Source organism: Cynocephalus volans, chromosome 2, assembly GCF_027409185.1.
Source record: "Cynocephalus volans isolate mCynVol1 chromosome 2, mCynVol1.pri, whole genome shotgun sequence".
In the NCBI taxonomy this organism is placed as follows: domain Eukaryota; kingdom Metazoa; phylum Chordata; class Mammalia; order Dermoptera; family Cynocephalidae; genus Cynocephalus; species Cynocephalus volans.
In genome coordinates, this window is record NC_084461.1 from 206,413,073 (window position 1) to 206,427,444 (window position 14,372).

General features: G+C 42.4%; 1 protein-coding gene across 1 annotated transcript in view; it reads right to left on the reverse strand.

Annotated features, from left to right (window-relative positions):
• Positions 1 to 13,137, reverse strand: part of LOC134370775 (uncharacterized) — a 55,025-nt gene extending 41,888 nt beyond the window's left edge. The window contains exons 1-2 of the mRNA XM_063087750.1: positions 13,043 to 13,137; positions 12,597 to 12,943 (exon numbers count right to left, since the gene is read on the reverse strand). Coding sequence (XP_062943820.1) covers positions 12,597 to 12,943; positions 13,043 to 13,137 — 442 coding nt within the window. The remainder of the gene's footprint in view (positions 1 to 12,596; positions 12,944 to 13,042) is intronic.
• Between the last annotated feature and the right edge of the window lie 1,235 nt (positions 13,138 to 14,372).

Below are 14,372 nucleotides of genomic sequence, written 5' to 3' on the forward strand. Positions count from 1 at the left end.
AAGTTTCTTCTGTTGTAGGATGGAGAATATAACTATAAATTCTTTGCTTTACACTCATATTCATTGAGAGAGTCACGTGAGTTATTCAATCTAATGGAAATTAGTGAAGCATGCCATTTGAGTTTGTATTTTATCCAGATAGTATACTGAGAATACCTCCTCTTTTTCATCAATATTTAGATAGAACAGAAGAACAAATGGGAATTTGATGAATCAGAGAGGTAAGTACTTATTTAGTCCATGCAATGTAGTAGTCACTGTTATAATTCATTTACACATATAGATTAAATAGCTAATAGTTTAAAGAGTATGACACACCAATTCACAGACAATGACACGTTGACACATAATCATATTAGGTGATATTAAAACCATTACAGAAATAAAATGTTTTGGTCTACGACACGTAAATGAACATAAAGAATGTTAAGTAACATTATTAGAAAGTTTGACTAATTAGGCATAATGACAGATGGACAACATTATTCACCAATAAACATGAGATACACATTATTTTGTAATACAAGAGAAAATTATTTAAAATGGTAAGATTTTAGACCTAAAAGTCTCACTAACTTCATGAAAGCCAAAACCAAAGAGGTTGTATTTTCTAGGCACTGTGAAATTTTAGAAACTGAATTAATGTGTAAGCAAACAGTAATATCTAGCCTCATGCTGATTTCATTTAAAACCCTTTTAATTAACTTCTTGATTAAATGGAAAAGGCAAACAGATTATTTTTACAGAGTTAGGTACATGCTAAGGAGGTGGCATGGTGATTGAAGCCAAGAGACCTGAGCTCAGGTAAATAATTCTACCCTATTAGCTTACGCTCTATAAACACAGCAATTCTGGCCATACGCCGGTACTGTTCACTGCAGTGGAGTATATCGTTTCAGAAATTTGCATAACATGGAATAAATTGTTATGCATTAAAAATAATCATTCTCTACAATTTATTGTTAACATATGGTATATTGGGGGGGAGGAATGTTCTAAATAAAGAAATTTGCAATATATTGTGAGATGCTGTTGTCTCCCGGAAAATACATATGTCAGATATTTTACACATGTGGATATTTGTGCTTATGGGAAAAATGTATTTCAAAAGTTTTTAATACAAATAAGTAAAAACCCACGAGAAATCCACATGTTGTATAAGCCATATATTTAAAATAGTAGAATAATTATATAAAATAAGATAGATAAAAATTTTAATATTTTCTGTTTTCACCTCATAGGACAGGGGCTTACCCCTTCTAATCTATGTCCCTCATTTTGTAAGTGACTACCACATACTATAAAGGAATCGATCTTTCGGGTCATCAAATGATAACTTTATGTTTCCCGTGGACTAGTGTAGACAGCAAAAGTATATATTTCTATATAATTGCAAAAAGTGCAATCTGGTCTTTAACAGAAGACAGATCCGAGAAATTGGGAGGGGATAACAAGGGTGGGAATGATGTAAAAGGGGCATGTATAAACTTGTGAGTTTATACATGTATATACATGATGGATGGATTCATTTTCTTGATTGTGATCACAGATTTATTTTACTATCAAAAAATATTAAATTGTGCATGTTAAATATGTGCAGCTGATTGATGTCAATTACACCTTACTAAGTCCATGATAAATATATTTGAATTTCTGTATTATGACCAAAAAGATTCTTTGCCATCTGGATCCAAATATACTTACTTCTCCAGGCACTCCAATGCCATTAGATTACTGGAGATGGTCACCTGGTAAGTTTGGCCATCCCTTCAACACTATGTGCTATGTACTGATCCTGAGTATTTGCACACTGTGCTACCTCTTACAAGAACTGTGCTTCTCCTCTAGAAATGCCTGGTCCTTCATTTGTCCTACAGCAGGACCCCACTCTCCATTGCGACCCACATCACAGTCGCCTCTTTCCCTGGCCACAGTGGAAGATGCTGCTCAGGTCTTTGCTCCCACAGCCCTCTGCAATTTCAGTCTCAATGTGCACTGGTCATAATTTCCACAACTCTTCCAATTAGTACATCAGGAATCCCTTATTGGAAAAGACTGGTTACTAATATTACACGGAGGCACTAGGGTGTGTGGGCTATAGATGTTTGTGGACTAATGGTGACCAGACATCAGGCCTGTTCCTTTCAAATGTTTTCCACCCAAGGAATGAAGTTTGATTAGTGAGCAGCAGGTGGCACTGTGGTTCTTTCCCAGCATCTGCACAGTGGATGTCACTGCCCTGTAATCCCCCAACCTCTCCAGGGCTGGGGTGTTGGCACCTGCGTTTGTTGGTGGAGACTCAGCAGCTGTGTCTCTCTGGGCTGGGCAGAGTCTCCTGTTCACAGGTCTGTGGTGAAGTGGATCCCAAAATGTAAATGTTTTACCCCCACATTTGTTTTAATTTTGCAGCTGGAATGTGCTTGTTTGAAAAGGACCCCTAAGGGTTGCTTAAACAGTAGTCTGCTTCTTGGGTTTCTGTGGCTCTGCTGCTTGATTGAGCCACCTAAATTCGCAGAAACTGCTTTTCAAAGATATGTTTAGAGATTGAAAGGAACAGCACCTATTTAACCACACATTTCCTGGCTCTGTAACCTGGCCTAGTGAAGCCCCTGAACTGTTTTATGAAGCGCCCCTGCTTGTGTAACTTTGCTTAGATACAGAAAGGGCCAATAAAAGGTTTGCTTGCCTGCTCGAGAAAAGTATATAACCACAGCTCTCCCTGCAGCCAGGGTCCCAGGATCTCAGGACATGAGTCCACCTGGGTCCCGCTAGTGTTCCTGTCCCACTAGCGTAATTCATAGAGACAGAAACTAGAATAGTGGTTACCAGGAGCTGGAGAAGGGGGGCAATTGGGAGCTGAATTGTTTAATGGAATATGGAGTTTCTGTTTGGGATGATAAAAAAGTTCTAGAAATAGATGGTAGTGATTGATGATTGCACACATCATGAAAGTACTTAATGCCACTGAACTGTATACTTAAAAATATTTTAAGAGGTAAATTTAATGTTGTATGTATTTTGCCACAATTTTTTTTTAAATGGCTGCTCCTTCTAAGCTGCAGATGACGGCTGTGGAAGATGTTTCCTACTATCATTCAGTAAAAACTAAATCCATGTTTCTTCTCTCTTGGCCCTACCATGGAAATTGACAAAGATTCTTTGCTTGACTAAACTCTAGTCAGTCTCCTGAACCTTCTCCTAGGCCCATCTGTGCACTTCCTTATAAAATTCAGTTTTAACAAAGAACCCTACTAAGTCAGTTTAGCAACAATGTCCCACCCTCAATATCGGATCACCCTCCATATCTGATCAAGCTCCTCATTTTCCACCATCTCCCAGGTGATGTCTGATCACCCTGGCCTGTCTTCAGCAAGAATCCTGTTATAAAGTCTTGAATAAAGTTTTCCTTTCAATGCTCTAACAAGTATTAATGAATAATTTTTTATTTAACAAAATACAGATGAATAAGATTTAAGTGGTTAAGAGATCAAACACACAGATGTGGCAGCCAGATCTTTACCCTGTGTGGTTACTCCACACTGATACTCCTACCTCTCCAAGCCAAAATGGAGAATGATGCACCAGTGACAGTAAAGTATTCCCAGTCTCTGCTGAAAGGAAGCACAGTTACTCTGCAGCAAGCTTTATTCTGACAAACCTGAGAGGAAACCCTGACTGGCCATCAAGGATAGAAGCACCAATTATTTTAAATGGAAGAGTTAAATTTCACAAGTTGTTAACTTCCCTTAGTTCTCCATGATGCCAACTCTAAGTGAACCAGCTAAGTGGTCAGTGGAAAGAGCACTAAACTTTTGTGGGTTGAACTGTACCCCCCCACCCCCTGCCCACCACCCACCTTAATAAGATATGTTGAAGTCCCAACCCCTGGTACCTGCGAATGTGATGTTATTTGGAAACAGGATCTTTGCAGATGTAATTAGTTAAAGTCATACTGGATTAGTGTGTGCCCTAAAGCCAATGACTGATGTCCTTATAAGGAGAACAAAATTTGGAGACACACACAGACACAGACACACACACACACACATACACACGGAGAATGCCATGTGATAATGGAGACAGAGACTGGAGTGATTCATCTACAAGCCAAGAACACTAATGGTTGCTGGAAGCCACCAGAAGCTAGGAGAGAGGCAAGGAGAGATTCTTCCCCAGAGTCTTCAGAGGGAGCACAGCCCTGCCAACACCTCAATTTCAGATTTCTAGCCTCCAGAATTATGAGAGAATAAAATTCTGCTTTTTTTTTAGCCACCCAGTTTGTGGTACTTTGTTCAGCAGCTCTAGGAAACTAATACAGACTTAAAATCAGAAAACCCTCAGCAAAGCCAACTTGCTAAAAACTGACCCCAGATATTTCACAAGCCCTCAAAAGAACCTGTAGCTTCTACAAAGTAGGGGGGGGGGGCATTCCTTAATATGACCTACTAGGTAAAGGTCTTTTTTTTTTTTCCCCCCATGGCCCAACCCACTAAAGGTCTTTAATTTTAAAAAAGGAAAAAAGAAAGCAAAGCACTTAGGAAACCATGAAACACTAAATAGAAAAGGTATCACTTAAATCAAACTCTAAGGACAGAAGATGCACCAATCCACCAATGGAGGAAGAAAGCCAAGTTCAAAAGAAAGTTATCAACAGCATATTCAAGAAGACATGCTTAGGGCCGAGCCAGTGGCGCACTCGGGAGAGTGTGGTGCTGGGAGCGCGGCGACGCTCCCGCCACGGGTTCGGATCCTATATAGGAATGGCCGGTGCACTCACTGGCTGAGTGCCGGTCATGAAAAGGACAAAAAAAAGAAGACATGCTTAAATAAAATGGGTTGAGAAGACTGAGCAGTGGAGAATCTGACATTTTAAACAATCATGGGTTTTTTCTAGGGAATTAGTGGTTCAAGAACATAAGCAACAAATGTAATTATCATATGTAAAAATCAGAAAATTTGTGTCAAATTCTTACAAAGTAAAACAAGCAATTGTCTATTGAGTCCTCCCTGCCCACAAATCCCACAAAAATAAAAATATTAGCTCCTTCTAATTTCCCCATTTCCTTGTTCCCCAGTACCCTACTCTTTTGCTGCAAATTCTTAACCCAAGATTATGTCTCTCCTCCTTTGCCTACTCAAATAAACCAAACCCCACTTCTTTTTTCAGTGTGGTCTTTAGCTACAAGCTGCCCTGGCCATTCCCCAGAAGGGCTGCCTCCACTCTAGTCAATGCAGATTCCTCATTCTTCCTCACATGTACATTAGTAGTCTCCACACCTCTCACTGTGATGTGCCCCAGTCCAGGGCAATTTTCTCCTCACTACTAATCCAAAATCCATGCTCCCTTCACATCCAGTTGAAGACTTGTAACCTCACTAGTTTTCCTTCAGTAAGTGCCTTTAAACACTCACATATATTTGTTTATTGGAAATGTAAAGAGACTTTGTAGATATTTATTTAGTCTTTTAAAGAAGCAACCCTTCTAAATCAAAATTCTGCCCTAAATACTCTGACAAATTTCAAGATGCTCGAATCCTCACTTTTCTAGAGCAACATTCAATAAAACAAAACATGAGGCAGGAACAGAATTTGGAGAATTCCTTAGATCTTACAGTAACTGAATCCAACTAAGACCACTTGACATTAAAATGCAAATAATATCCATAAGGAGTCACCATATATACCTCATCCTGTGACTACACCAAGCTAACTTCTCAGAGTATATCACTAAAACTGAATGCATATCTGAAATAGAGATATATATCATACAGTGTATTGATAGATACACTGTACAAGTACATATCAGTATAATCAGGGACAGTATAATTACTAAAACCTAAAACATCTGGAGTTTAGTCTGAGCTAGCTGTGTGACCTTAAACAAATCACAACCTTTGTGAGCATCAAAAGTAAAATAAGGAGGATCAGCCTAAATGAACTTCAAGGCCTCCTTCAACTCCAACATTCTACGATTCCATTTTTCCTGAGCATCAGTAAAAAGGATGGTAAGGCATGAGGTCGATCCTACTAATGTAAGTGAAGTCTGGGTGTATCAAGAATTCATGTAAGTATATTTTTTCTCCATTGGGAGTAAACTGCCAAAAAAGGCTACTGGGCAATATTTATAATGACACCTTCACAAGAAAAATCATTTACTAGGAGTATTAGTGTTCATTTAACAATCACCTGGTTGCCTGCCAGTCTGAATGAATCACTATCAGCATCAGCTGAGAGTGACTAAGAACTAAGCAATCAAATATTGTTCTTAGAACACCAGCCAGAGCCTAATTAGGAAATAACTGGATACATTTAAATATAGTATTTTTTAATACTCCTGAGTTATATCTCAGTTAACAAAAGGAAACTAGTTTATTAGTTGATCAGATAACTAAAGAAAACTGAGCTTTCCCCAGATTGGAAAATTATAGACCAAAGTGAAATCAGATGGCCTATTAAAACAAAAAAGATTTACAGCCAGTTTTGACTGGTGATATTTATTGCAAATAACCTCCATTAACATTGGTTAGCACCAGTTCCCCACACTTCAAATACCAAAATACCATATACAGTACTAAGAGAAGCAGACACTGGGAGGCAATGTGGTGTCATGGAAAGGACCATGACACACTATTAGTCTCAAACATGCTACATACTAAAACAGCCAAATGATCATCTGCAGAATCTAGGGAGATGAGATTTATTGCATCTCTACAATCATAGGTTGCCAAATAGTTTCTAATTAGGAATATGAAGCGAAGACAAGACACTGAATGTTAGAGACAGAAGAGACCTAGACAGTGGATCTCATCCTCCTGTCCACTCCAACACCAGAATTACAGCACTCATTTCCGTCATGTCAGCAGTCCTCAGCATAGCCACTCTAGGCACTCAGTCATCACATGGCTACAGCCCCCTCTGCTCACAGCCTCTCTGCCTTCTTGCTCTCCTGCCCACCTCCCTGCCCCATTTAATCCTGTTTACACCCTTCCTGAAAACCTTAAATTGATCGGCCCTTCCTATTTATAAAGGTCCTCCTCTCCATTTCTTTTTGAGAAAGTACTCCTTGCCAGCCATTTTACTAATGTCCTTACCACACAGCCTTTGGCTATAGCAATTCCCAACCCCAGGGCACTCGCTGACACTCATTTTCTCTGCTCCAGGACTACACAGTAATTACTAACAGTCACAAATAACCTGGCTGCTGCTAATTCATTTATCTTCCTATGACACCATTTGCTTACTCAAAAGTCCCAAAGGTCCTCCTCCCACTACTCACAAGGCAATAAATAATGTGTTTGTGAATAAAAATAGATCCACTGCTAAAAATAGCATAGGGACCATTTAGGAAAATTTAAAGTTCTTAATCTAGAAGTCATGCAACATCAAAGGTAATACTGAGCAAACAAAAATGCTACCCCTGAGCTGCCAGGCCATATAGTCAGTTAGAGGTAATGTTATTTCTGAACGGCTCTTCCATCCTTCATACCTACACAGACACTATTGTCTCATCTATTACAGTTACCCACATCCACATGCCATCAACAAGCTTCCTTCTTTATGAGTTTATAACAGAAGAAAACAATTCTCACCAACAATAACATAACCACATCATAAAATCTTTAAACTTCTTTGGCAGAACCCTGCATGTTTTAAAAAAAAAAAAGCTATACGAATGAAAGCTTTTTTGGCTCTTTCCCAAGTTAATGCCCTGGAAGTGAGACTCCTCTACTTAGACCCAAGCTGGCAGAGAAGCAAGGAGCATCCCCAGCCGGGACCAGGCTGAACTCCCCACCAGGGTGAGGCCACAGTTCTATAAGGCCACAAGACAGGCTAAATTTCAAGTTAGAACAGACAAGTTCAGGTAATTAATATCCAATCTAAGCTTAATATTAGCCAAATAAAATAGCTACCTTTGTATTGTTAAGAGACTGCCTTTGCCTTCCTTTTGACATAACTAACAATTTTCATACAGATCGACAGGAATTAAATACAACCCCATCTGAATAGCATTAATGCATGCTACTCTCTCTGGAGACACCAGGATTGAAGGCTTCAGAAGCTGTGCCAGGTTCTGATCACAGGAAGGGCCAACACCCACCGCCGCAGAAGGGAATGCCACTGCAGTAAGGAGTGGGAAGAGGACCAAAATGCTGGGCATAAAACAGGCTGCCTCCACTTGGACACTAGGAGGAATTTTACCAGCAACCTAGAGACTGAAATTTTGGGGACTATAGGCTTATAGAATATACTAAAGGCAATATGGACAAACAATTGGTGCCAAGAACATAAAACAATTCCTTAAAATACCACAAGTAAAAGACAGTACTGCATTTCTTAATGCAGAGCAGGAAATCAAATTCAATTAATGCTTTGCCTGTTAAGCTAAAAAAACTCCTGGCCTTCAGGAGAACAAGCAAAACCCAGATCTGTTTCCCTCTTATGCTTCTCTGCTATAGCTAAGACCCATAAGTGATAGATTCTATTTTTAATCAAACTTGGCAAGAATGACTTACATCCAACAGATAAAACTATCCGTTAAGTAAGTCTACATAAGTAAAGTGCTTGGAATTTAGCCAATGATGACAATGGTTAATATGCCAGAATGTATACTAGAAATATTATCCCTTAGCCTCGTGGGGCATTATCATACAGTGGTTACAGAGAGAGCTCTAAATTCAAGAGTTCAAATCTTGGCTTCACAACTTACTAGCTGTTTGACCATGAGAAAATCAACCTCTTAGTCTCATTTGTAAAATGGAGTTAATAACAGTACCTATGCAGAGTTGTTATAAAGATTAAATGAGAATGTACTCATGGAATAACAACTACCATTTACTGAGCACCTAATAAGTAAAATGATAAATTCCATTAACTTGCCACATGTAACATGAAAAACTATAAAAAATAAAATTAAATAAATAAATGATAACTTAAAAAGTAAATAAAAGAAAAAAACACATTTGGGGTACACACTTCCAAACCATATTTCTGGAAAAGTGTAGTGGTAGACACTATGCCACTAATTAAAAAAGTCCCAAAGATAAGAAAACACATTTTTTGTTTCTTTAAAAGAGTAGTGGGGTCCTTGACTGTGGAAGATTTTCTGGGGATAATTCAGGCACCTAAACCCAAATGGGGGCCACAACTCCCACTTTACTGCGGCAAAGCTATGTGAGCTGTTTGCCACCTGATGTACCTTTTAATTCAGACTATTACAAGAATAATCTAGAGCCTTCTTCCTTCCTCAACCAATATATGACGGAGATAATTACATTCCAAATGACCAGTTAGTGGGAAACAGGACTCACTCATTTTTATATATTTTAAACTGTTGTACCAATGTGACTTCAAGATTTCATACCAACCAAAATTCTGGTACACCTCAAAATCGTCCTTGTTGATATCTGCAACACAGATTGTCTCCTGGACCACTCAGTTGTGCTCTCCTTTTACACACCACCTGCTCGTTTGCCCACTTCCCATAATCTCTCAGCTGTTGGAATAAGGGCCTCTTGCCACTGGTTGAGCCAAGTGCCTCTTCCTCTCCAATTCCTGTTTCCTTAAACTGCAGTTTTGTTTCCTACCATTAAGATATCTACAGATATTCTTCAAGTCCTTCAAACATATTTCTCCCCATCCTGTCTACATTGCAGTCAACTGCATGTCAGTGTTATAACATGCTATCCCAGAAAATTTTTGTTTTATAACCTCACGATCAACATCTATATGTTTTTAATATAAAATAGATGACTCAGAATAAGAGACATGATTGAATTATGCCTACCCATGAGTATTTACCGGAACTCTATCTGGTTATTTTCCTTCTTCCCTTAAATCAGTCTTACACACTAACATTTTAATCCCAAATTTATAGGTTTAGTTCATAGTTCTTATAAAATGGTATTATACCCATTTTACAGAGATTATGAATTGTGAAAGGTCAGTCAAAGCCTGACCTAAGAACTTGGGTTCTAGAATCTTTCAAAATGGTTCTTCCCACTATTACACTCTATGTAAGCTAACAAGTATGAGGTAAGGAGAGCCTGAAGATACTCCTGTATACCTCACTTCAGAAACACTTCTTGCCTCTTCAAATTATAGGGTGAGGCAGGGAATCACAGTTCTCGACTGATTTGCGGCAACGCCGCTGGTTCCAATACGCATGATTTTTCTCAAAGCTTACCAACACTGTCCTCCACGTGACGCTGGTAGAATAAGAAATATCAATCATTACAAGCAGGCAATATTATTAGGCGACCATTTAAATTATAAAGGAAACAGGAAACAGGTTAGAAGATTGAAGGCAAAAACTGACTTGTTAGTAACACCAACATTACTAGTTTTATACTTCAGAGGATCTGAAACCAAGATGTAAATTTCAAGGTCACATAGTGGTGGCATCAGAACACACCCTCACTCAGGTGCTCTGCGCCATCCTCTCCAGAGCAGTCTACTTACCTGCCTTTCTGCCGCCCTGAAGAAAGCCCACATAAACCCAGGGTTACTAGATTCAGACTGTTTGCAAAAGCTCTAGTTAAGGTTTATGATATTAACAAAAGGGGGACTGAGTCATCCCAATAACATTCATTAAAAATTTAATCTACAAACACCAATTTAACAGCTAAAACACAAAAAACTGTCTTCCGCTGACCTCTGCCAAGTCCCTTCCAATTCCATTAATTTAGATGGTGAAAAAAAATCAAAGAAATGGGAATACTGACCCCAAAAATGTTTTTTCTTTTTTTTAAAGTTCTTATTTTTTTAATAGGAGTTACCTTAAGGGGATGGTTTATCACAATTCTGCGATAATAGCTCTAGAATGTACTTTCTAGTCATTTTTCCTTAACCTCAATTCATCTTCCTTCTTTCTTTTCAACATCTTTATTCACCAAAGGGCTCCTAACATTGCAGCCTTCAAGTCCCACTCACAGGTTGAGAAAGGGCCTCACAAAAATGTCCAGAGGCCTCAGACTGTGAAATACCAGGACTGCTCAGTTAAGTGTGACTTGTGTGGACAGAGGGAGCTTTATCCCAAAGAAAATTAAGCTTTAGGACCCACTCCAAAAAAAACGCATACAGTCAGTCCTGTTTCTTCACAATTTGCAAAACTGTATATTTCATTTTCTGAAAGAGGGCCCTCAGAATTACATAAAGTTCAGACCTCAAACCTATACCATCTCCTGGTATGGATGAAAACCTCCTATCTAAGCTCAACAGCATGCCATTAAGTGCTCAAATCAGGATCACCAATGAATCAACAAATGTGCCTTGGTGTTGCTGATTTCCAAACACACCTAATCAAATGGGTAACAAGGACATTACAGGGAAAATAACTCAAAGTATCCTTCTTACCTGGATAATCCTAAATATTGGCCTCAACTACAATTTCACCTGATATTAATATCAAATGCCTTAAAATGAGTTTTTCAAATTATTCTAAAAGTTTAGGGAGCCCCTGGCTTTGTAGTTTTTCTTTACGAAATCCTTTCAAAAGACCAGCGAAAGGACATGTGAGCAATAACCCAGGACAGTAATTCTCATCAAACCCGCTAAAAACTGCCTATGAAAGCTGGTTAAAATGCAGATTCCTAAGTCTCACCCCACAATTTCTGAATCTTTAGTAGGTCTAAAGTGGAGATCAAAGGGATCCTCCTGGGTCTCAGGAGGACAGAACATGAACACAGAAGGTTGGTGGTTGCAGTTGTAGCTCTACCCCTGTGACCTTGACGCAAAGAGAAGTAATGTTCATTTAGAAAAAACGTAAAATAACGTGAAGTGACAGGGACAGGGAGATGGTAACCGGAACTCAAAAGTCTCAGAAATGCAGGTGGTGTCTAATCCACGGTATTTGCTAGGGTGTGGCTGGGCATGACTCCTTCACCGGAAATCAAGCTGCAAAATCGAACTAAGAGGGTCTCGACTACAAGTCACGTCTCATTTTAATCTTCAGGCATACAGCGCAGCATCACCCTGGGGCTATACAGTGGGCCCAACACCCTCCGCCCTCACCCCATTCTCCTGCCTACGTCCACGCCTAGACTGAAGGAAGGGGGTCTTCACACACAAAGCCAGACCCGGGGTGTAGGAAGGTGGGACCAGAACAATTCGGGCAAGCACAGCGAAGAAGACCGGAATTACACGGTCTCCAGATCGTGGCGGAGAAAACCAGGAGAGAGAGGGCTCCACTCACTAGGTGATTCTTTATTACAAGTTGGGGAACAGAGGAAGGCAAGGGGGGGGTGAGCCCCAGGTCCGGTAGAACGGTCTAGAAGGAGGAATGCGGCTCCCTCACGTTTCCTTGAGCACCCTCTCCCCTCACCCAGGCTCCCAGCTAGAATGCGGCGACCCCCGCCCGGCCCCGCGGGGCTGCCTTCGCGTTCCGGAGCGGCTCCCCCCCAAGGAATCCCACCCCGAGCCCAGCCTCAGGAAATGGCGGGGCGCCCACCAGGCGCGGGAAGCGCAGTCTACGGACGGGCGGCCGCGCTCAGACGGGTCGCGGGGTCGCCCCGGGCCAGGAGAGAGACTCCACCCGGCCGCTCCATCCCTCCTCCTCGCCGAGGCCCCAGACCGGCAGCCCGGGCTACCGGCGCGCTCACCGCCTTCATGGCGGAGGCCATGTCGTCGTAGCGCTCCGCCTGCTCGGCCAGCCGCGCCCGCTGCAGCAGTTGCTCCCGGTCCCCCATGTCGCTCGCGGCTCGGCCTCGTCTCGCGTCCCACACCACTTGCTCGCCCGCCTGCTTCCCGGTTGCCGCGGAGGCAGCCGCCGCGCACGCCCTCTCGCTGGCTCGCCCGGCGCGCTGTGGCTCGCGCCGCCGACGCAGCCGAGGGAGGAGAAGCGACCGCGCGGGGGGATGGGAGGACGGGACGACGCCTGCGCAGTGGGAGCGGCCGGGCCGGGCGGCGGAAAGAGGCGAGAGTGGGAGGGGGGAAGGGCGGGCCGGCCCTAACGGTCTATTTCAAGGTGACGTCACCTACTATAAATAACTGCCGCCAGCGCCCCGCCCGAGAACCGCGCAGGCGCCCTGCGAGTACTGCATTTTACCGCCGCAGAGGTGGAGGTGGGAGAAGGGAGAAGAGGGGTGGAGACTGCGCAGCCCGAGGAGGGCGCGCAGTGATGGCTGCTGCACGGCGGCGCATTGTTACTGGCTCACCCTGAAAAGCGCCACTGAATCCACGTTAGAGATCTGGCTTGAGAAGGAGGGCCCAGAAAGCAAACCTACGGCGTAGAGAAGTCAAGGCCAAGTATCCGCCCCGTCGTCTCGCCTGCCCCAGCCAGCCAGGCCGATGGGCTCTGCAGGGCCACACCCTGCGCTTGGGTCTGCACTGACTGGGCAGCCCCGCCACACACCCATACCCGTTCACACTCTGAGACGGGCTCCAGAGCTGCGCCCCAACTCTGAGACGTGGCCTTGGGGAGACTGTGCCTTCCATGAGAAGAGGGACTGGGTGGCCCGGCTGGGACTAGTAACGTTCACCACACACCTACTAGGACCCGGCCCAGTACTTGGCCTTTACAGGCATTATCCTGTTGAATCCTCACAACCCACTCCGCAGGTGGGCATTGCTGGTCTCCCCATTTTTCAAATGTGGAACCTAAGGCAAAGCGAGGTTTGTGGCTTGCTCGAAGTCACACAGCCTGGTTAGTGGTGGGGATAGGATCTGAGTTGAAACCCAGCTAGACTTCCTTCTTTGGTAGAGAGGGGTGTGGACCGACTGGCTGATCACTAAGTCCCTCCCAGTCCTGGCATCGATGCTGAGGGTCACTCGTGCCAGTCCCTGGGCTGGGCTGCCCAACAAGTTAGGAAAAATCCCAATGGCTAAAACACAGCCCCTGCTTAAATGCAACATGCCGAGGGAAGGGGCCTTGGGCTGTCTGAGAATTTTATTGAGCACCTACTGATGCTCAGCACTGGGGGCGTGAAGGGTAGCTTCACAATAAGTTAAGGTACAGCTCCTTCCTCTATGAGGCTGCAGGCAAACTGGACTTCGGAGATGAGAGTCGGGGAAAAGGCATTAGGGTGTGGGATATTACATGGGGAAAGGCTTGGCAGGAAGGTTAGAAACGATGGTGAGAAGAGAGGCCTGACAGTAGGCAATAAGGTTAGGAAAAACAAGATGACAGACTGTTTTAAATGCCAGGCTGCAGATGACTACAGAACCTAGAAAAGCTATTGCTGCTATTGATGCATAATGTAGTGCTATTATTGGTCTTTTTATGTATATATATATAAACAAATATATGTAATTTGAATTTTTGGAAACTTTTGCTGTGCTGTCAACTTTGGAAAAAGTTATCCCAGCTGACCTTGTTGAGTTGACATTGTATAGAAATTAACAGCCATATTGGTTTAGAAACATTAACTTTTTTCCAT